The sequence below is a fragment of the Oratosquilla oratoria genome, chromosome 41 (assembly GCF_046742065.1).
Source record: "Oratosquilla oratoria isolate Oo_2021 chromosome 41, ASM4674206v1, whole genome shotgun sequence".
NCBI lineage: Eukaryota > Metazoa > Arthropoda > Malacostraca > Stomatopoda > Squillidae > Oratosquilla > Oratosquilla oratoria.
Window position 1 is genome coordinate 12,392,991 of NC_134817.1, and position 24,647 is coordinate 12,417,637.

A 24,647-nucleotide genomic window follows, 5' to 3' on the forward strand; every position below is an offset into this window, starting at 1 on the left:
AAGAGAGGACAAGGGAGTGAAGGGGTGGATACTAGTAAGTAAAGAGATAGGTAAATGTCTGGAAAAAAAAAAAAAAAAAAAAAAAAAAGTCATAGAACAATAACAGTGACCGAAAAAGCGGGAGAATCAATTAAGGAGACAGATCTCCTAGAAATAAAAAATCAGTGGAAAAGAGAACAAGAAAATCAGAAAATAACATTTAACCCCTTCCATACGGTGCCGCACACGTAGGTGTCATGAGGAGCAAGTGGATTCGTGACGCTGCCATATCGGCGTCTTGATTATATTTATTGTAGTTGCCCCTGTGTTTTTACATTCTCCCTAATCTGCTCTTAATCCCATTCTCTGTGGTTTTCAAAATTCACGGGTGAAAGAGAGAACGATCAATATAAGCTGTGACTATATTCTAAAATGCAAGTATTATTACGACACGTCGTACGGCTGGCATTGGCTGCTGCCCGCGAGATTTAAGTCCCGTAGTGAAGTGGTTAAAGAAATAGTACAACAGCAGGTAGAGGAAAATGCTGAAGAAATGGTAATTAAAGAAAAGGAAAATTGGATAAGAGACACAGAAGAAAAAAAAAGCATTGTAGTTTATGGTATTAAAGAAAAACAATGTATATAAATATCAAAGAGAAAAAGAGAAAGCCATTGCCAAGGATATTCTGAAAGTGGTTCAGGAAGAAGGTCAGGAGTTCAACAAAGACATTGATGAGGTGCACAGGATGGGGCAATACTCCTGAGAAAAACACTATAGGCCACCGAAAATCAAACTAGGACTCAAATGATAGCTGAACAAGTACTATTGAAAGCAACAAAACTAACAGTGAAAAATATAAAAATGTATGGATAAAAAAGGAAATGAGCGATGAGGAAATAGAAAAAGAAAAGGCACTTAGAAGTGAAGTAAATGAAAAAACAAGAAAAGAAGGGAGACAGAAAAGAACGAGTTTTTTTGGAGGGTACTGGATCTGAGGCTGAGAAAATGGTACTTAAAAAAGACAAGGAAGAAATTAAAAATAACACACACATAGATGGAATGATTTCTGGACTAAACAAATTAAACGACTATCTGTTAACAGAGAAACCTGACACAATGGGAATTGTGGAGACAAAATTAACAGGTCCACTACCATCAAATACTATAGTACAAGGTCTATACAGTATAACCAATGAACAAAAAATATAACAGAAAAACAGGGAGGAGGAATCATGTTTTTGACTAAAAAAAAGTTTAAATGTGACAAAGATAACAGAAGGAAAAAAAATAATATAGAATTGATTATGATTAAAGTTGAAAACGTAAATATGAAAAGTAGAAAATTTATAGTAGTACATGTACCCCCAAAAACGCAGGCTTGGACTGATAGTGATCATTCCAAACTACTGGAAGACACAACGAATACATTAATTGAATTAATGAAAGGAGGAAACATAGTAATTATGGGTGACTTTAACTCAAAGGAAATATGTTGGGAAGAAATGACAGTAAAAGGTGGAGAGGAACTTTGGGGAAATATTTTACTGGATATGACCATTGAATATACATTGACTAAATGGGTGAAGGAAAACACCAGATATAGAAACAATAAAGAACCGTCACAACTGGACTTAATATTCACACCTGAGCCTGAAATAGTGGACTAAATGGAATACAGGACACCAGTTGGGAAGTGACTACATACTAATAGAGTTGTAATTAAAAGAACAAAATGATGTGAGAAGAGATGAGAAATATAAAAAAAAAGGAAAAATAAGAATTTTCAAAATGCAAACTGGGAATTTTTTTTTAAAGAAACAAAGAGGGAAGAGAAGTGGAACAAATTAAAAAAAATACAAGGAGGTAACAAAAATACATATCAAAGAAGAAAACAAAAAAGGGTATACATAAAGTGTTGGTATGACAAAAAGTGTAGTGAAACTAAAGATAGAAGAGACAAAGCCTGGAGATAGAGAGAGAGAAGAGAGAAAAAAAAAAGCAAACATACATCAAACAGAAAAGAATGTTTAAAAATACGTAGGGAAGAAAAAAGAAACTATGAAAAAGATATAATAGAAAAATGCAAGGACCAACCTAAACTATTCTACAGATATATATATAAATGACAAACTAAAAGACAAACACGAAATAGTTAAACTGCGGAAAGGAAATAAAGAATATATAGATGATGTAGAAATGGCTGAAATTATGATAAAGTATTTTAAATTTGTATTCACAAAAGACAGAGGTGAGTGAAGAATGGTTGTATATGGATGATGTTGTGACTGCATGAGGAGGAATGGGCGGGGGGATGGGGGGTGGGGTAGTATGTGTGAGTAAATTTTGACGCAGCCCGAAGGGATTTCTCCCCGTCCTCGCCTTATATGCAAAGGGGGACGGAGAGGGGGGGTCGCCGATTAAATGAAGCGGCCTTGCTGTGGATGTACTGTGTCTTGCGACACTGCTTCTGACCCAGGGCGGTGGGCAGGGTGCAGGGATGACCCGTCATCCAGGAGGTGCTCAGATGAGAGGGAGGGTGGGAGGGGTGTGGAGTGTATTTAGGGATGAAATGGGTGGGAGTGTTTTTATGCCTTTCCCTTTTTGGCTACCTCCCTTGGAAGGGGGAAAAAGCCTTGGTATATGTATGTATGTATGTATTCACAATTAAAAACTCACAAAATTGGGAGGAAGGACAGAGAGAAAGATCTCCCGCAATGAAAGAAATAACGGTGACACAAAAAGAAATGAGAGAACAAATAAAAAATCTTGATGTCAGAAAGTCACATGGGCCAGATGGAATTGCAAATTGGATATTGAAAGAATATATATATGAAGTATCAGACAAAATACACAAGATAATTGATTTCTCACTCAAAGAAGGAAAAGTACCACAAGATAGGAAAACTGCAAATATTGTACCAATATACAAAGTAGGAGACAAAGAAAACCTAACCAACTATAGACCGGTCTCCCTTACAAGTACAATAGCAAAAATATGCAAAAGTTGTCAAAAGTAAATGGATTAAACACTTGGAGGATAACAAAATACCAAATCCAAAACAATTTGGATTTAGAAGTGGAAGATCATGTTTTTACTCGAGATTAATAAAAATAATTCAAGAAAGGGATGGATGGGCAGATTGTGCCTTCTTATATTTACAAAAGGAATTTGACAAAGTACCACACAAAAAGCTACAAAGAAAAATTGAAACAATAGGAAAGTTATTGGAATGAATGAAAGATTTCTTGAACGGGAGAAAAATGAGGGTAGTACTCAGAGACAGGAATTCAAATTGGGAAGAAATGATAAGTGGAGTCCCACAAGGCTCTGTGTTGGTTCCAATAATGTTTGCCATATATATAAATGACATGGATGAAGGTGTGGAATGTTATATGAACTTCTTTGCAGATGATACAAAATTATTAGAGTAAGTACAGAGGAAGATTGCAAATCAGTACAAGAAGACCTGGAAAAAATCTGGAAATGGAGTCAGAAGAGTTAAGTGAAATTTCTACATCAAGAAATGTAGTATAATGGAATTTGGAAAAAGCAAAAACAGAATATCGGGACAATACAAAACTGGTACAAAGGTTAAAAAAAGGCAACTCGGAAAGGGACCTAGGAGTAACTATCATCAATGACGTGACACCAAACATATAAAAAAATTAGTCTGAAAAACTTTAAATCTATTAATATCAATAAAAGTGGCTTTTGACTACATGGATGAAGAAATGGTAAAGAAAATATTAGTTACATTCATAAGACCAAAATTGGAGTGTGCTGCAACACTATGGACACATAGTACTAAAAAGAACAAAGAAATTAGAAAGAATTCAAAGAGCAATGACAAAGATGGCACCAACACTCTCCAATTTGATGTACGAACAAAGATTGGACAAACTTGAACTACCAACCCTGGAACAAAGAAGAGAATGAGGAGACCTGCTAACCATATACAGAATTATGAAAGGGATGGAAGTCCTTGATAGAGATTACTTATTAAAGTGGGATAGAAGAAAAACCAGGACACGAAAATAAACTTAAAAAGGATAGTTACAGAAGAGATCTGAAAAAGAATAGCTTCCCACACAGAATGATAGATATCTGGAACAAACTAAATAAAGAAACAGCTAGTGCAAAAACTATGCAAGAAATTTAAGATCAAACTGGATGTTAAAAGATACAAAAGCAGGTCACTACGAGCATAGTTCTCTTCCTGTAAAATACAACTAGGTAAATACACACACCGCTTCATTATGCAAGCACTTCCCCCAGCAGCTCCCATCCATCTTGAAAAATATATGGAACAGACAAGAATTTACCTTTTTGCCAAGTCATTTCATCATCCATTTACAATCACTCTCCATTCACTCCCATCTGCATTTTCTCTCCTTTCCTTGCATCCAATGCCCACCTTGCCCTGTCCACCTACCTATTTCTTGGTCTTCCTCTCTAGTTCACTCCACCCACTTCTGCTTTTAACATTCTTTGCAACACTTTCCCCAGTCATTCTTTCTATATGTCCAATTCACCTTACACTATCTGATCTACCTTATCTAGCAACTTGCCACCCAAACTATACCACCTTATTTCTCACTCTATCCTTGTAATACCAATCATACTTTTCACACTTCATTTCAAAACATGCATAGACTTCCTTTCTACCATAAAAAAGTTTATAAATAATAATCCATCCATCCATATACCAATGATTTCTTCCCCATTATAAGGGGAGGTAGTCGAGTCAAAGGTACACACCCATTCCCATCCACCACCCCTGCTTCCCTCTCGTCAATCCCACGTAACTTCTCCCTAAACCACCCCAAACCAAGACAGAATATTCAGTATTAATAAACTACTCAGCTTACCAGAGTTAAGTCTTCACATGACTGGGATAAACACTGAGCAACTTGCAGGGACGATTGAACAGTGCGTTCATGTGCTGCCTCCCTGTTGACCACGTCCATGCCCTCCTCCTGCCGCAACTGGTTAACCCGCATGCGCGCAACATGGGCCGCTGCTCTGGAGCTCCCTGGGGACTAAGATATGCAAGATATGGAAAATTAAACACAGAATTCAGAGCAAGCAGAACTCACAATCCAATTAATATGATTAACATTTATGATACAATCTGAAGTCATTGACTTGAATTATGGTCATATAGTTTGCTGTGGTTGAAAGCAATAGTATTTAAGTATTTTTGTGTGACCTTAAATGAAAAACTATTTCAACCAAATATAACAAAATTCTGAAGTCTTACTACCTGTATAAATCATCTATCTATATACTAAGAGCTTCTTCCCCTTAATATGGGAGGTAGCCAAGTCAAAGGCATGCTACCCACTTCCATCCACCACCCTACTTTCCCTCTCATCTTAGCTTCTTGTGGATAAACAGTCACCAATGTTTCTAATGATCTAAGCCAAACAAAATAATCTAACAAATCCTCTCCTCCACTACTGTCACACAGAAAACAAACACCAAATAACTAAAGCTGATGCTATCCCCCGCCACAACCTAACAAATAAAATATATAACACAGACATGCACAATAACACCAAAAGATGGCTGGCCAATTATCTGGCAGGCAGGAATGCTCATGTGTCATATAATGGCCAATCATCGCACATCAGAAACATTAAGAACGGAGTACCACAGGGCTCAGTTCTATCCCCCACATTATTTAATCTATACATGCATGACTTACCCACGCCAGACACCTCAGAAATACAAATCTCTTCCTACGCAGACGACATAACAATCACATGCACACATCGTAACACAGACAAAGCTGCAGAAATAATCCAGCCTTACCTTGACACACTCAACACATGGTTCATCACAAACAGACTCAAAATAGCTCCAACCAAATCTACAGCAACACTTCTCACCAACTGGACAAAAGAACACAAATCCATACCTCATCTCTACATCAACAACACTCTAATACCACACACAAACACACCGAAAATTCTTGGTGTAACATACGATACATCCATGTCTTTCAAACAACACCTCACAAACATAAAAAACAAATGCACACCTAGACTTAACGCACTTAAGTCAATCACTGGAACAACATTTGGACAAAAAGAAACTAATATAACAATATACAAACAATGCATACGCTCAGTGATGAATTATGCGAGTCCTGCGTGGGCTCCTAATCTCAGTGAGACACACCACAACACCCTTCAAATCATACAAAACAAAGCCCTAAAAACAATTACAGGCTGCACAAATACATCACCTACAGACCATTTACACCATGAAACAAAAGTCCTCAAAGTCAGGGACCACCTCGACATGAGAGGCACACAAACACTTGCTGCAGCCACCACAAACACATCACACCCGCTACACTACATAGCAGAACACCCACACACACCAAGAAACATTAAAACTACACCCAAAGACCTTTATTACACACAGATACTCTCTTCTCTTCCTCCACAACCACCAAATACCAGCCTCCGGAAACATATTCATAATCAAATCACTCACCGCTCCATTAACACACTGAAAGACAACACACTGCTGCATGCCAGACCCCCTGATATCCACCCTTCTGAATCCTCTCTCCCACGTAAGGACAGAGTCCACTTGGCCAGACTGCGATGCGGTCACCACCCAGCACTTCTAAGCTACCAGAAGAGGCTGGACGACCGTGTTGTGAACAGCTGCCCAGGTTGTAACACTTCACCCCATACCATACAACACATAATGGAAGACTGCATTATACACAATCATGCACGCAAACAACACAACATACACTCTATAAAGGATTTGTGGGAAAACCCAGTTTCGGCTGTGGCCTTCCTTGGGGAGACGGGACTGCTAGGACAGACAGTCTAGGGAACGACAACAACAACAACAACCACTGGATCTGCACCACCCACATGTGGGTGGTGCCAAGAGGCTTCCTAAGATCACCCTGTTATGCTTGATCACTGTGGCAGTATTACAGAATCAAAGAATGGAAAGAATAAAGGAAAAGGTAGTATAGTAAGAAGAAAAGGTGTTACCTTACACTTAACACCAACTTCACTAATGAGAGTCAAGCCCAGAGGTAACACAAAATGTAGAGGAAAAGTTCATTTCTCCTCTGGGAGGGTAGGAGAGTCTACACATCTCAAGTGGCAATCTAAATGACCCAAACTCAAGAACAACTCTATTACTTCACAGGTTAATTTTGTCTCTAGTGAGACATTCTACTTACCAAGGGTGAAACAGGACCAAAGGTTGCACTAAACCTCCGGACCCTGGGAGGAGCTCCACACACCTCAGACATGATTCCGTCCCTGAAGAATGCATATAATTAATTTCAGTGTATTTTTCTTTTTTTACACTAAACCAGGCAAGAAGTAACATTTCCTTTTCCATGTAATTCCCAGATGTCTACCACATCACACACAGTTACGAATATATTAATCTTGTATTTCCTTTTTAATGTGGATGCAGGTGAAGCTGGGAAGGGAGATATGGATATCTGTAAGTCCTATAGGCCTGGAAGTGAGAAGTGTAGAGGAAAGGGAGGCTTCTGGATAGATTTAAATGACTGCATTGAGGGTTTAGGGAGGGATGTCAATGTAGTTGTTTGGGAGATCTCAATACTAGGGTAGGGGATGAACCAATAGATGGAGTGGTTGAGGAAGTGTGGAGTGTCAGGTAAAATTCATAGAAGAGTTAACATTTTGAACATGATGACTCCTATGTATGCATAATGAGCCACGAGTAGGGTATACAAGGATGCTGGCATCGGCTTCCTGATTATATATATTTTGTAGTTGTAGCCGAGTGACCCCCATATTCTGTGAACAGGCTTGATTACGTTTTCTGTGACATTACATTCATTCAGGGTGAAAGAAAACAAGTATAACAGTAGTAACTTTATATTTTGTAATGCACATATTGCGATGCATCATCGTACATCAAGCAACTTGATGGGCACATGAATGTCTGATTTATATTGAAGAGGTTAATGTTGGAGATATGTTTAAAAAGAGTTGATGATAGCTATCAGTGTTTAAGAAAAAGGTCAAGCATAAGTACACAGGGAAGAGGTTGGTGGATGGAAGGGTGGTTGATAAGGCATTGATGGACTATGTAGTGGTATCAGATTTTTGCGGTAAGGCAGATATATGAAAAAGTTTTAGCTAAAGGTAAGATGTTTTTTTGGGCCTTTATGAATTTGTAAAAGGTTTATGAAAGAGTAGACAGAAAGGCACCGAGAGGTTTTTGCAAATGTATGGGATTGTGGAAAGATGTTAACCCTTGACATATGGTGATGCAGACATCGGCATCATGAGGGGCAAATGAATACAAGGATGCTGGTGTCAGCGTCTTGATTATATTAATTTTGTAGTTGTAGCCGAGTGACCCCCGTATTCTGTAAACAGGCCTGATCACATTTTCTGTGGTTATCAACATTCAGGATGAAAGAACAAGTAATACAACTGTAACTTTATGTTCTATAACATGCGTATTATGATGCACCACCAAATCATTGTTCACCAGACAGCTGATGCGTGAGAATTTGACTTGTATGGAAGTGATTAAGAGCAGTCAAGATTTTTATGAGAGTAGTAGAGCCTGCATTAGAACTGGAAATGGAGAGAGTGAGTGGTTTGAGGTAAAGGTGGGACTGCATCATGGATGTGTCATGTCACCATGGCTGTTCAATGTATACATGGATGGGGTAGTGCGGAAGGTAAACACAAGGGTAACAGGCCATGGATTGAAGATGGTTAAAGAAAATGGAGAAATGTGGGAGGTGAGGCACTTGTTTGCTGACAATTTTGCACTTGTGGCAGGGTCAGAGGAAGGATTAAAGGAGTTAATGATGGAGTTTAAAAGGGCATGTGATAGGGGAGTTGAACTTAAATGTTGGTAAAAGTAAGGAGGTGTACAAGGAAAGATGGAGTTTAAAAGGGTATACGATAGGAGAAGTTGAGCTTAAATGTTGGTAAAAGTAAGGTAATGCGGTGTATAAGGAAAGAGGATGGCAGTAAGTTAGAATTATCTCTTAGAAGAGAAAGACTGGATGAAGTGGATAGCTTAAGGTATTTGGGGTTGGATGAGGCAGGAAAGGGAGGAGAGGTGGAAGTAAATTGTAGACTGAGAGAAGCAAATAAATGCCTTGGAGGATTCAAGCGTCATGAGAAACGGGCATTTGGGAAAGCATGCTAAGAGGGAACTGTATGAAGGGGTGATTATGCCAATGGCAATGTATAGGGCAGATACATAGAATTTATGAGAAGCAGAGGAAGAGTTTAAGTGTGTTTGAGATCACATGTCTGATGCATAGTAGGGGTTACAAGGTTAGAGTGAGAAATGAGGTGAGGAGATCTGGTGTGTAAAATGGGATGGCAGATAAGGCTTTTGAAAGAGTACTGAGATGATTTGGACACATGGAAAGAATGAGTGAAAAAAAGATTAGTAAAAGAGGTGTGGAAGGCAGAAGTGGATGGCATGAATTTGAGGGGACAACCGAGGATGAGATGGATGGATGAGATGAAAAGGGCTTTGAGCAATAGGGGAATGTCTGTTGAGCAAGGAAAGGTGAAAGCAGAAGAGAGGTATGAGTGGAGAATGGATGTGTATAGATGATAACGTGATGCAAAGGAGTGTTTATATATGAATGACATTTTGACACAGCCTGAAGGGATTTCTCTCCATATCCTCTTTTTCTGTATGAGGGGACGAAGGGGGAGGGTCACTGATTAAATGAAGCTACCTTGCTGTGGATGTGCTGTGTCTTGCTGCATTGCCTGACACAGGGCAGTGGGTGTGATACAGGGATGACCCGTCATCCATGAGGAGCTAAGAATGAGAGGGAACAAATGGTGGTGGATGGGAGTGGGTACTTGCCTTTTGGCTTTGCCATTTCCCTTATATAGGGGAAAAGTCCCTCAGTATATGACACTGCTTCTGACCCAGGGCAGTGAACAGGATGCAGGGATGACCCGTCATCCAGGAGGTGCCAAGATGTGTGGGAGGGAAGAGGGTGGAGGGAAGTGGAGTATATAGGGGATGGAATGGGTGAGAGTGGTTTCTGTGCCTTTTTCTTTTTGGCTACCTCCTGTGTAAGGGGGAAAAAAGCCTTTGGTATATGTAAGTATACTGATAGGTATAAATATTTCCTCTAATCCCTACAGTGTCAGCAGCATATGTTGTATGCCACAATTGTTTTATGGATCGAGTGTCAGCGCCATATGCTATACGCCGCAATTTCAAAAATTCGCCAAAACTAGGCATTACATCGAGGGTCAAATCTGTGGTAATGACCAAGTAGCCCTATCCATTGGCGACACCTAAATTTTTTTTATTTATTGACAAAACTGGCAACCCCGGCAGCAACTTTTTTAGGGGTAACTTAGGCCAAAAAATTGGCATTTAGGATGTAATTTAGGCCATTCTGGTGTGTGAAACAAAGTATGAGGGGGTGAAGTTGTACTTCAAAAGTTAGGCAGGTGCTATTTAGTACATATTTAGACGTACAGAAATGGCAATTTTGCACTGCCAATTTTCGTAATAAATGCGTAATACAAAATGTGGCCAGGCAATAATGGGTGTGATAGATGCTTACTAAAACATTTACCAAAACAATAAGAAACACCACAATCACCTATCTTCCATGAAATTATATATATATATATATATATATAAAAGAAGAATCAATTTACCACATAACAAAGTGATAAATATGGCAAAAAAAAAAAAAAAAAAAAAAAAAAAAAAAATAATAAAGATGTTTTCCGTAAGTGTCAGATTATTATGGGTAACTGTACATTGACTTGGAAACATCATAAATGTCAAATTCCTTCACTCTGAAATTTTAATGAAGCTTCTCCGAAAAAATATGACCTTGTTCATCCTGCATGAGGAGCGAAAAAAAGTCTACAGATGTTCTACCAAACTTTCGTATGTATATCTCGACAAAATTGACCCAGTTTCTCCAAATCTAAGCTAGGGTGAATCAAAGTAAGCGAGATTTGTAAGTTTTACATAATTTTGAGATATATATTATATATATATATATATATATAAAAAATAAATAAATAAATAAATAAAATAAAATTTATTTTGGCTCTGATGCTGGAGGGGGAGTATATACAACATTCGCCCGGTGATGTACTGGTTAACAATGAACCACAAATGGGTACTTGAAGTGGTGGTCTTGAAAGACATGTTGAAGACCCTGTCTCACATTTTCAAAACCCAACTCCATATGGAGGTGAAGCCCCGTGGGGCTGACATTCGGGGGGTGTCTACACTGGACCAAGGATCTCTCTCTACCAACTTTGTATTTCCTCCATGTTTATACGCAAGAAGAACTGACATCTGGCAACTGTTCTACTATTACAAGCCAATGACACATATATATACATATACGAAGGGCTTTTTCCCCCTTACCAGGGAGGTAGACAAAGTCAAAGGCATCCTCACACCCATCCACACACTCCACTCCCATTCACCACCCAACCCTTCTCTCTTTTCTTGGCATCCTCCTGGATGATGGGTCATCCCTGCATCCTGTCCACTGCCCTGGGTCAGAAGCAGTGTCACAAGACACATCACACCCATGACAAGGCCACTTCATTTATTCGGCAACCCACCCCCTCTGTCCCCTTGTGTGGAAAAAGAGGGGACAAAGAGAAATCCTTTGGGCTGCATTAAAATATCATTCTTCCACACCTCTTTTACCATTCTTTCTTCACTAATTCTTTCCATGTGTCCTAACCATCCCAATACTTACCAGCCCTATCTCCCAACTCCCTTTATATCCCCACTCTCCTTCTTACCCACTCTATCCAGTCTAGTAATCCCTACCATACTTCTCAGGCATTTCATCTCAAACACATTTAAACTCTTCCTCTCTTATGTTCCATGTTTCTACCCAAATACAGTGCTGTCGGCACAATCACCCCTTCATACAATCTCCTCTTAGCATCCATTCCCAAATGTCTTTCTCATTACACTTTTGAATCCCCCAAAGGCATTTACTTGCTTCTCTCAATCTACCTCCACCTCCACTTCATTCTTTCTCACCACTTTCACACCCAAGTATCTAAAGCCATCCATTTCCTCCAGTCTCTCTCCCTTAACACACTCTTCCAATTTGCTGCCATCCTCTCCCCTTGTGCATCTCATCACCTTACTCTTATCCACATTTATATTCAACTTCCTTCTTTTGCACACCTTCCCAAACTTCGTCACTAACTTCCTTAATCCTTCTGATCCTGCTACATGTAGTGTAATTAGCAAACAATAACTGGCTTATCTCCCTTTTTCTTCAACCATCTCCAATCCCCTGCCCATTACCCTTGCGTTTACCTCTTGCACCACCCCATCCATCTATAAATTGAACAGCCAAGGCATCATAACACATCCCTGGCAGTCCCACCTTTACCTCAAACCACTCTCTCCATTTCTAATTCTAACACATGCTCTACTACTTTCATAAAAACTCTTTATTGCTCTTAACGGCTTTCTTCCTACCCCATATATCTGCAATACCTCCCACAGTGCCTTCCTATCTACCCAGTAATAAGCCTTTTCTAAATCCATGAAGGCCCAAAAAATATCCTTAGCCTTTCCTAAAACTTTCTCACATGTCTGCCTTACTGCAAAAATCTGCTCAACACAGCCCCTACCTGTCCTAAACCCATACTGTTCCTCAACAATTACTCCCTCTGCTCCTCTCCTAATCCTCTCTTAATTTCCTTCCAAAACATTTTTTATTACTCTCAAAATTTCGTCATACTTTTATCCCATTTTACATCTGCTCTCCTCTTTGCCTCCTTTATATTATGCTTTACAACTCTTTTCTTTGTACCTCTCATATGATCCTCTTGTCCTGTTCTATAATCAATCTGTGAATGCTCCTTCTTTACTTCATCCCATCCCTCACTACCCTTCCTTTTATTTCCTCCTGTCGTCCTTGGTCCACACACCATCTTTGCATACCTTGTGACTCCCTCCTTGAAACCTCCCCATTCCTAGTTCTACTCTATCCTTCACTCCCTCCCACTCTTCTCTCAGTTTCTTTTTGTACTTGTCCTTTTCCTTTTCATCTAAGCAGACATGATCCCACTAATACAATTCAGGGAACAGACCCATATTTCTTTCAAGAGATCTACAGAAGGGCCCAGGGACTAATGCTAACCACTGTTGGGCTATGAATTTCCAATCAGTAAAGCTCAAGGAAATTTATTTTATCCAGTTGCTAGACAAGTGGCTTAAAGCATTACTACTTGGGCATTTGAGAGGGTTAATAAAAGACAAACTGTCCCCCGACAAACATATTAGCAGGACTGTGGGAGAGACATATGGACTACTGCAGATCATTAGTGATGTTGAAAAAAACTCGCTGAAACCCTGCTATGTCCATGACTGAAATATGGTCCCCATGCAAAGTGAAGGATATGAGCAAGATAGAGAGAATACAAAGATTAGCAACCATGCTGTGATGCATGGAAGGGAGTGGGTGGGGAGGGGGGGTTGGGAGTACATGTGAATGATATTTTGATGCAGCTCTAAGGGATTTCTCCTCTTCTCATTTTTTTGCATGAGGGAATGGAGAGGGGGTGCCAATTAAATGAAGCAGCCTTGCTGTGGATGTGCTACGTCTTGCTACAATGCTTCTGACCCAGGGCAGTGGGTGACATGCATGGATGACCCATCATCCAGGAGGAGCCAAGAAAAGAGGGAGGGGAGGTGAATGGGAGGAGTCTGTGGGGACGAAATGTGTGTGACTTTGGCTACCTCCCTTGTAAGAAGGAAAAAGACCTTGGTATATGTATGTATTTGGGCAAAAGGTGGAGATGGTTTGAGGCTCAATAGCAGCAAGTTCTTAGCAAGGGGATACTGCACTGAATTTCCTTTAGAAAGTATTTTGTAAGGAGGCACTGTCCTAGACTGAAGAGAAAAATTCTATGATGTTCAAAAATACACCAAATAATCATAAGATGTATGCTTTACATTGTCAATCCCCATTACAAGGAGAACAGACTTTTTGGTGAAGAACAGTGTGGGTTTAGGACAGGCAGGGGTTGCGTAGGTAAATTTTTTGTCGTAAGGTAGATATGTAAGAATGCTGTAGGAAAAGGTAAGGATGCTTTTGGGCATTTATGGATTTGGAAAAGGCTTATGAGAGAGTATTCTCATATTTCTCTCCTGTAACACCCCAGCCGTATACATGCTGAACAACTACGGCAATTACACAATGCTGGTACAGCCCATCTTCATTACAAGCCATTCACTTCCTCCATTCCTTAACTTTACACGAGATCTACTACCAATGCTAAAACTTTGCCCACCGTCAGCAGACTTCACCCTATTCAATAAATCCCATAATACCCTGTCATATGCTTTCTCCAAATCAACAAAATCACAACCAATGATCACAACACAGAATTTCCTACTTCCTACTTAAATTTCATATAAATAAAATTGGTTTGCACCTATTAACATAGGTCAAAGGCAGTGACAAGGGTAGATTCAGAGCACATTTACCTGCTGGGGGTCTGTGTGTTTTGTGCTGATGCTGTACTTTGCTGTACCAATTGATTGATCATTGGAGCACTGCTGGACCTCTTCAGCTTACTCGTAGATCCAGAGGATGTATTCATGCTATTCCCGCCACCACCACGATCCAATCGGTCATCGTTGCTGTGGTTGAGATCGTTATGATCACCATCGTCACAACCCTCACTGTCCAGCGAGTTAGACCCAACAATGTCCACTTCCATCCTCAATGCACTGTCACTTCTCCTAAAGGCACACTTCTGCAAAAATTAATCATGCTGTATTTATCTTTTAATCTGGTTATTCATTTGTATATTAAAAACAAAAAACAAAAAAACAAAAAAAAACAAAAAATAATAATAATAATCAGCTATCACCTAATAACACAAAGTACTTTTAACTTTAATTAAAAATTACACATCTTTATGTAATGGGCACAATCATTCAATCTTTCCATTGAAAACACTCAACCTTGCCAATAAAACATACAGTACGATCTAAGATAATAGGCATTGGACCTACCATCATTGAGTGAAAAAGAAATGACACAATCATAGGGCTTAAATCATTCAATCTATTGGCACCAAGCCTCTTGCAGACAACACACGCACAAAGAACTTTCTAATAAATTCACATTCAATCTATTGGCACCAAGCCTCTTGCAGACAACACACGCACAATGAACTTTCTAATAAATTCACCTATCATATCATTTAATGATCCCTGGGTTCCTCCGGGTGCTTAATCAAATAATCCTGTATAAACAATAAAAATTCTAAAGCGCTACTGTCAATTAACAATGATCCCTTTCATTGACAAAACTCTTCTCCCAACTATGCTGAAAATCTAGTAGACAATAACTATAAAAATGCTCAAGAATTCCTACTATTAATGTATAGGATTTACAGTATTCAACATTTAGATAAAATATTACACAAAATATTATAAAAAATAATCATTTTGATATGGTCTGGTTAAACTACAAGTTTTGTTTGTGTTTTCTATAACTAATGACTCACACATGAGCACACACAACTCAGGCAGAAATAATGAAAGTTTCCTATGGGTCTTCATAAAAAAAAATAAAAAAAAAAAAAAAAAAAAAAAAATTGGAGGAAAGTGTGGGGAACAAAAAACAGGTTTAGAAGATTAAATGAAGAAATGAGGGACATGCTCAATGTCTTGAGATCATTGGATGGACAAAAGCTACTGGACCCAACAGGATCTCAAACTGGACAAGATTCACAGTTTTATTACATGTTCATTGAAAGAAGGCAATGTGCCACTTGATTGGAAAAGTGCAGATGTGGTGCCAAATCACAAAGGTGGAAATGTGGAGACACTAACTAAATTACAGGCCAGTATCATTGACCAGCACAATGGTGAAATTATGTGAAAGGATTATAAAAAACTGATGGACCAAATATCCTGAAAAGATGAACATTCTGACAGTTTGGGTTCAGATCCGGAAGGTTGCGAGTCGAACCTTTTAAGCTTTTACTCGAGAGTGATTGATGTGCTGCAAAACAGAGGGGTGGATGGATTGTGTGTACTTTGACCTAGAGAAGGCATTTGATAAAGTACTTCACAGTTGACTTATGTGGAAATTGTAGCACATTAGAGGGCAAACTATTAGAATGGATGAAAGATTTTTTGATGGAAAGATACATGAGGACAGTACCAAAGGGTAAGATGTCATGATGAAGAGCAGTAATGAGTGGAGTTCCACAGGGTTCAGTGCTTGCACCAATAACGTTTCTTGTCTATGTCAATGATATGATGGAAGGAATGACAAGCTATGCAAACATGTTTGCATATGATGCAAAAATCATGAAAAGAGCGAAAAACTTGGACAGTAGACTTTGTATGGAGCCAAGAATGGAAAATTAAATTCTATAACAAACAAAAATGCAAAGTACTAGAAATGAGGAAAGACTAATAGCTCTGGGTCTGGCAACTTTGAAAGATTGAAGAGAAAGAGGCAATATGATTACAGTATTCAGGTCACTAAGGAGATTGATTGCATTGACAGAAGAGATCTCCTGATGGGAGAGCTTTAAGAGGTCATGAAAGCTAATTAAAAAAGACCATATGTCTAAATCATGTGAAGAAATACATTTTCCATATAGATGCATAAATGCTTGGTATAGCTTAGGAGGTGGTATAGCCCAAGCTCGAACAATACACAAGTTCCAATTTAAATGTGATAATTGGAAATCAAGGACAGATTAAGTTGGAACTGTACATGAATTTGAGGTTAGGTATGATAAAAAGTTTGAGAATAGGAGACAGGACTGAACAAGCATTGCTCCCTTCCTGTATACTATAATTAGTTAAATACACTATCCAGCGCAGACACAACAATAACACATCTCAGGTAAAGGACCTCTTATCAAGGAATACACAACAACCTGCCTAAAATCATATGGCAACATACAACCAATGTAATCAGTTCAACTAGATGCTAACATTGGAATGCAACATAGATACACTCATATATGATTTTTATGAATTAAAACACAAGAACTTAGGTATACGTTGAAATTAATTATGAGTAAATATGAAAACCAAGAAATTAATTCCTGTTTAATGCTTGTTACTAGTAAAACATGTATTGGGCTGCTGCTATCAAAAGAAATGCAGTAGTATGCAATAAAACTCAAGAACCAAGGCCTACACATACAGTACTCCTTCCCATATTCAAACTAGGCCACAAGGTGTTCAGATTTGGAGAGCATTCAGATGTTAAGTAAAAATTATCCCCACCCCCCCACTGCCACTCCAGAGGTAAAAATTCTGAAGGAACAAAAGTGGTATACATTACATATAAATCATGTTATGATGGTGAGTTTTGGATAATGGCAGTTTGATTTTGGAGGAGATTACTCTATGTTTGTGTGTGTGTGCACACATGTCTACATACACACATACAATATATATATATTTATTACACACACACCAGCCCCTTTCCTCTTTATTAGAGGGAGTGGTAAAATCAAAGTGCATCCCACATCAAACACATTAAAACCCAGTTAACACCCCCATACACACACACACACACACCCATCTCAGCACCTAATGAGTGATGGAACATCCTTGTCCATAGCCACTCTGCTTGGTTTGGAGAGAAAAATAAATAAAATAAAATAAAATAAAAATAAATAATAATAATAATAATAATTATAAAAAAAAAACAATAATAAAGTAAATAAAATAAAATTAAAAATAAATCAAATAAAATGTAAACATGAAAAACAATAGCCCATATATAATATTCAAGTTTATGACTGGCATGCATCTTATCAAATTTTCTTTATCATTATTATAGCTATTATTATACAATTCCTCTAGTCATGTCTTCAAATGTTAATCTCTTATTTTGCTCTCTCCAAATTCTGTTTATCATCAAATCTCACTATCAAGTGCCCTTGCTGAGTTAGTTTTAAATGTTCTATCTAGTTTTCTACTTTGCTCTTTATTCAATGCTTATATTTTGATTTTCATTGGCAGTTTTCATCAAAATGTCTAACTTTTATCTTCATTTTATTGGCAAAGGTGTATTCCCCCATTCTTATTCATTTTCCGTCTGATTATTTTATCCATTACTGAATGTGTTCAAGGTTTTCAATCGGCATGTCTATCTTGGTATTCATCTTTTGCTTCAATTAATTTCTCTTGATAAATGCCTTCCAGCAAATTGTAAAATTTTATTAATATTCCTACTGTAACATGCTTTACAATTACATACAATGTTATATAGTATATTCTTGTATCTATTTGATACATGTGAACATTCTTCTTTGAAATGGTACCATTTATTGAAAAAAATTGCAGCATATCACATCTTGCTGCATCTCGCTGGATCTGCACAATCTTCCATTTCAGTTGCCACATTCCTTTTAACCAATGCTATACATTTTTTCCTCATTTTTATTCACAAGTACCACTACTTTACCTATCAATTCTTTTTTTTTCTTTTTTTTTTTTTTTACTTTTTCCTTCCACCTGCGAAATTGAAATAAATTATATATTCACTTGCCAACATCATATTTATCATATTACAATTTTTTCTATTCCCAATTATTTTCTTATAATTATTCAAGACTGTCCAGCTATATTTTATAACCAATTTGTAAACATTTCAATTAACATTTAAAACCATTAAATACCAAAATATTTTAACCTGAAGTGTTGTCAAAATACAATTTTCCATGTAACAGTTCTCAATTCCATTACTTACTGATAATAACATTAATTCTGGCAGATCTGTATCAATCATAAATGTTCTGCGGTGTTAATTCCTCAAATTTTGTATTCACCAATAATTCATTTATTATCCCAGAGTTCAATTTTATTGCTTAATATTAATAATAATAATAATAACAATGATGATAATGATAATAAAAATTATAACAATGATAATAATCACAATAAAATAACTATTGCAATAACAACAACAGTAGGCCAGAGTTAAATTTCAATGTTTTTACCACATCAGTATGAGTATCCTCAAGTTGATTAGATTGGTTTCAGACTATATTGCTGCACAGCATCACCAAGTTCCCTGCCACACCTGGCATAAATCTTGATCATTTGATGGCAATGGCAGTAATGACAAAACAGCTCTGAATGGTTTCAGTCTACACACAAAATCACATTTATTATGAAGGCAACCATTCATCTAATTTTCATCAAACTATATGAAAAACATTTAGTTTTATATCAGTAATTCACATACAACACTAATAAAAAATCACCCAAGTCCCACCCTTATTTTAGTCTAACACTAACATTGTAATACTAAAATATTAAGATAATGTAATAATGCCCACTGCTTAAACCTACCAATGGGTATTCACCTACCTACCATATTAAAGTATAAACATGACTATAAGAAAGCATACTACCCCTGTACAATGACCAAAACAAAGTATGAATATAAACATAACATTTTTCCTGATAAGTCTACCAATAATAACAACAATGCAACCCCACTCAAATATATCTAAATCTTGCAATCTATTTCAACTTCCATACACCGTTACATACCCTAAAATCTGCAGCCTTGACTCCTTAAGTTTCATGGTCAATCCTATAAGAAGAAAGCATGACAATACTTAGTCTTCAGCATGATTCTCACATAAACAAAACAACATGAATGTAATGTTCATGTTGCTTAGAAACAAGTCATCTTCTAATTACGCGTCTTATTCGTCATATCACTTACACGTGACACACAAAATTACCAATGAAAATTATAATACCAATCTCAAAGAGTTCTTTGACATTCTGATATAATAAAATCAGTGAAATATGACAACACGTACTTACCATTACCACCTGAACACCGATCCCATGGACACATGCTGCACCAACACTCACCGATATTTGATGGTCTCCAGTTGTCATGGCTGCCCTGGCAACTGCCCCATTCTCCCTTCACTTGCAATTAAGTAAACTGGAATTGTAGCGTGGTACTGGTGGAGTAGCAACAGCGAATCCACCAGCACCACTTTGGCTCTGCGGTGAAGAGGGCGGGAAAGCACGTCTTTGCTGTCCCCACACGACTACTTTCAGCTCTTGTACCGTCTTCCAGTTCTACATCTTAACATCGACACAACTGTCCTAGCCATCCTTGGTTAACTACGCATACTGTCTAAAACAAGATCAATTGTATGCCACACTTGCTTCCATAAAACTACCATTCCGTTTTGGCCAATTGTATATGTATGCCTAAAGATGATTGGTGTCTCATCGCGCTACGAACCAATCAAAACTCAGTTTTGATATAATCATACATTTGGGTTTAAATATTTTTACAGGATACCAAATCAAAGTTTGTGAGACGAAAATGTATAGTAACTTTGATATCAGTACAATATAGAATGATTTAGAAATACGTTATCTTTGAGAATATGTAAATATAAACAATATAAGAGTAAAATTATCGTAATTACATAAAGTCAATGGATAGAATAAACTACTATTACTATATCATACAATTTGTCTGCCATAAGAAATAGTCTAATTAATCAGCGTTGCAGTGAAGAGAACAAAGAGTAAATAACGTCGAATTTGATTCAGAGCCTATATCTGGCAAAGTTCTACCATAACGACTGCAAGAAACACATAACATCGACAGTACCCACCCATTCATCTAGAATGCTCGATCACGTTTGAATGTCATGTCAACGTAACTTGAATGGCACGATGTAATTGATAATTTGCATATTCATAAGAATGTGATAATATATTCTATCGTTGCATGGATAATCCTATGATCATAAAATAATCCTTGCACTGATTTCGGTGATGCAAACTGCACAATGATACCTAACAACGTAAATCTAACGCCAAGGTTCATTGGGGGCGTTTGAGAAATTGCGTTTTACTGGTTGGATAGGGATTTGTCTTTCATGTTATAAATAATCATGGTCAAAATACTTCCCCAACCAACACAGACGACAGCTTTAACGAGTTCAGGCAATTAGATGATCTGATCAACTATATTTTTCCGAACTTCACAAACACCATGCATGTTCATTGTGATTCTTACATTGATCAGCAGCAATCACTAAAATGAAGTATTGTTTCTAATCAACCTTATAACTGGTTTGTCATCAAATAAATATATAATTTATTGTCACTTGTTTTACAGACGATCTAACTCTAACGTTTTTGAATGATTAAGACAAGCACAAAACTCAGCGATCAACAATTTCAAACCGATATAATCTGAACTGACAATGAAAAGTTCCAGCGTATTAGTTTCCGATGTTTGACTAGCATTATGTACCGGAATATGCAAACAATACCTTCCACTGCACAACAAAACAAAACAATGAACATGACATCCTGGAACTTCAAACACAATAACGAATTGAGCAATATCTTGTTACGTTTTGAATAAAATTTAGGGTTGGGTAGATAAATATTTTCTGACCGTTTGGCACGTTTTTTTTTTCAACTATTACCATCAGATTATTAATCACGAGAGTATAATACCACTACTTTTATTCTAGTTGTCCTCTCCCTTCTTCCAGTAGCGACAGGATTAAATAATAACAAAAATATGGGTTTGACTAAGCATCTTTGACATTGGGAATTGCTAAATACAACACCATGTACATTAGTTAACGCATGAAAAATATTCGTTTAGAAGTGGACAGATTGTAATCAAAGATAATATTTCCACTCTAAATAAAAATTTGCAATTTTTTATGGAAACTGAGATGTCCCAAGCGTAGTCTATTGCTCAATTTATATATATACGTGTTTAGTGTACGAATTGCATGAAATATATAAAATTTAAATTAAGAAATTACTTTTTGATTTTCCGGAGAAAGATATCATGTCAAATCGACGACCAGTAAGAATGAAATATATGGGAAGTTATGTATAGTGAACAGAGGTCAATCAATCTGTGTTTATAGCCGACCTCCCCTTTCTGAAGTGTATTTCGATTTATTTATTCATCTCTCGCTCTTTCTCTCTCTCTTTCCCTCCTCCCCCGTCTCTCTTTATTTATTTTTTCTTGTTACTATTACCATTCTTATTTCCATGTGTATATGAATGTATATGTATTTTTTTTTATTAACATTAACATTTCCATGTGTAATTGAATGTGTTGTATGTATAATGTCCGAAGGTTTTATGTGGCTATGACCTCTCCCAGTTTTCTTTCTTCTGTAAAAATATTGTGTTCTATTTTTTCTTTCTTGTACTCTGAGGATGTCGTAATAGACGAAAACGTTCAGTATTCCGACTTTAATTTCCCTGTGGTTTCTGCAATATCTTTTCGTCACGCGTTATTGTGATTATTTTTGCAATATATATATATATATATTTTGGTAGGAGGCCATGTTGTATACATGATTTCAAGAAATCTACAGCGACAATGGCGTTGTTGAGTTTATATTGGAGCTTTAATTTCTCTCGTGCAACGAGTTTTTGTGGTGGTTCCAAATAGCTGAGAAGGTGTCCAAAAGACATTGGGTGCGGTTTTCTCTTTTTTAATTCTCCTATACGTATTTCGACCTTACTCGGTCATCCTCAGGGAGGGAGTAACAATAGTTGGTGATTACATGGGTTAAATACAGGCCGTACATTGGCCGAACACTGGGATGGTCATTTCATGTAGCCGTGATCCGTAGCGCTGCGTACGTGGAAGTAGCAACTTCCTTGTGGATTGTGGAAAGGGGTGTTATTGTTTGTGTTATGTGCGTCTACTGCTTGGGAGTGTGGTTGTGGGCATGAGTTGTATGTTAATGGAAGGTTTCTCGATGTATATGTTCACTGCTTCGGCCATCTTAAGGCGAAGGGGGTCGTGGGCTTTGTAGATTATTTTAGTGTTTTCGTTTAGTGTTTGTCTGGTGATGGTGGTTTTGTGTTCTTTTGTCATATGTGTTTTGATGGCGCCATTCTGAAGGTGGTATGAGAGTCTTTTGGAGAGGGTCATAGAAGTCATGCCAATGTATGAGGAGGTGCGGTGCTGACAATCACCGACAGGGCAATCAAACTTATACACGACGTTGACTTCTTGTAGAGGAGGGTTGGGGGGCTGGCTGTTGTTCTTAATGACCAAGGTGTGTGTTTTGGAGGTTTTGTAGTATACGATTAGGCGTATCTTAGTGTCTGGGTTGTTGGGTCGAATGTTACGTGTGATAATATTTTGAAGTGTTCTTTCGTCTTCTTTGTAGCCGGTGTTCATATGTCCTTTGTAGTACAGGTCCAGTGTTGGTATATTGGTGTTTGTGGGTGTTGGTTGGCCGGTAAAGGAGTTCATCTTGTTTTTGATAATGGATTCGATGGAGTGTTGTGGATAGCCGTTGTTGACAAGTAGTGTTGTTATACGTTGGAGTTCGTTGTTCGTGGTTTTCCACGTATAGCTGTGGGAGAAGGCTCGGTTCACAGTGAACATATACATCGAGAAACCTTCCATTAACATACAACTCATGCCCACAACCACACTCCCAAGCAGTAGACGCACATAACACAAACAATAACACCCCTTTCCACAATCCACAAGGAAGTTGCTACTTCCACGTACGCAGCGCTACGGATCACGGCTACATGAAATGACCTCTCCCAGTGTTCGGCCAATGTACGGCCTGTATTTAACCCATGTAATCACCAACTATTGTTACTCCCTCCCTGAGGATGACCGAGTAAGGTCGAAATACGTATAGGAGAATTAAAAAAGAGAAAACCGCACCCAATGTCTTTTGGACACCTTCTCAGCTATTTGGAACCACCACAAAAACTCGTTGCACGAGAGAAATTAAAGCTCCAATATAAACTCAACAACGCCATTGTCGCTGTAGATTTCTTGAAATCATGTATATATATATATATATATATATATATATATATATATACATATATACATATATATATATATATATACATATATATATATATATATATATGTATATGTATATATATGTATATGTATATATATGTATATATACATATATATATATATATATGTATGTATGTATGTATGTATATATGTATATATATATAAAGTCAGCCATCCTGAGTCCACTGCTGAAAAAAGGCCTCCTTCGTAGCATTCCATGCTTCACACGACCGCGCCAACCTCTGCCACGTCACTCCCGCAAACTTCTCAATCTCGTCTCTCCACCTCCTGTCTGGTCTCCCTCTTCCACGCTTCCCATCTCGCGGCGTCCACTCAGTAACACACTTGCTCCAACGCTCATCAGTCATTCGCACTAACTTACCTGCCCAATTCCAATTCCTCTCTTTTACCGCCTCCACAATATCTTTCACTCTAGTCTGCTCTCTCACCCAACTTGCTCTCTTTCGGTCTCTTAACGTTATTCCCACCATTGACCTCTCCATTCTCCTCTGTGCAGTCCTTAGCTTTGTTTCCATCGCCTTCGTTAGTTTCCAAGTCTCACACCCGTAGATCATTGTTGGCAGAATGCATTGATTGTAAACTTGACGTTTCAAACATAAAGGTAGACAGCCTCTCAGGATTTTATTATATTTACAAAACACTTTCCAGCCAATTGAAATACGTCTTGTCATTTCATTATAATGATCTTTCGTCATTTTCACAATCTGGCCTAAATAATTATATTCTTGAACTTCTTCAAGACTCTCACCATCGAT

General features: G+C 37.7%; 1 protein-coding gene across 3 annotated transcripts in view; it reads right to left on the reverse strand.

Moving 5' to 3' along the window:
* The window catches only part of LOC143020967 (uncharacterized), a 32,057-nt gene extending 11,776 nt beyond the window's left edge, over positions 1 to 20,281 (reverse strand). Inside the window, exons 1-5 of one of the 3 annotated variants that reach the window (XM_076178018.1) lie at positions 19,893 to 20,280; positions 19,560 to 19,602; positions 14,499 to 14,770; positions 7,201 to 7,282; positions 4,850 to 5,020 (exon numbers count right to left, since the gene is read on the reverse strand). In XM_076178018.1, coding sequence (XP_076034133.1) covers positions 4,850 to 5,020; positions 7,201 to 7,282; positions 14,499 to 14,734 — 489 coding nt within the window. In that variant the 5' untranslated portion in view covers positions 14,735 to 14,770; positions 19,560 to 19,602; positions 19,893 to 20,280. Of the gene's footprint in view, positions 1 to 4,849; positions 5,021 to 7,200; positions 7,283 to 14,498; positions 14,771 to 19,559; positions 19,603 to 19,841; positions 19,861 to 19,892 lie in introns of those variants that run through there. The other 2 variants (XM_076178019.1, XM_076178017.1) reach the window with 2 other exon arrangements.
* Between the last annotated feature and the right edge of the window lie 4,366 nt (positions 20,282 to 24,647).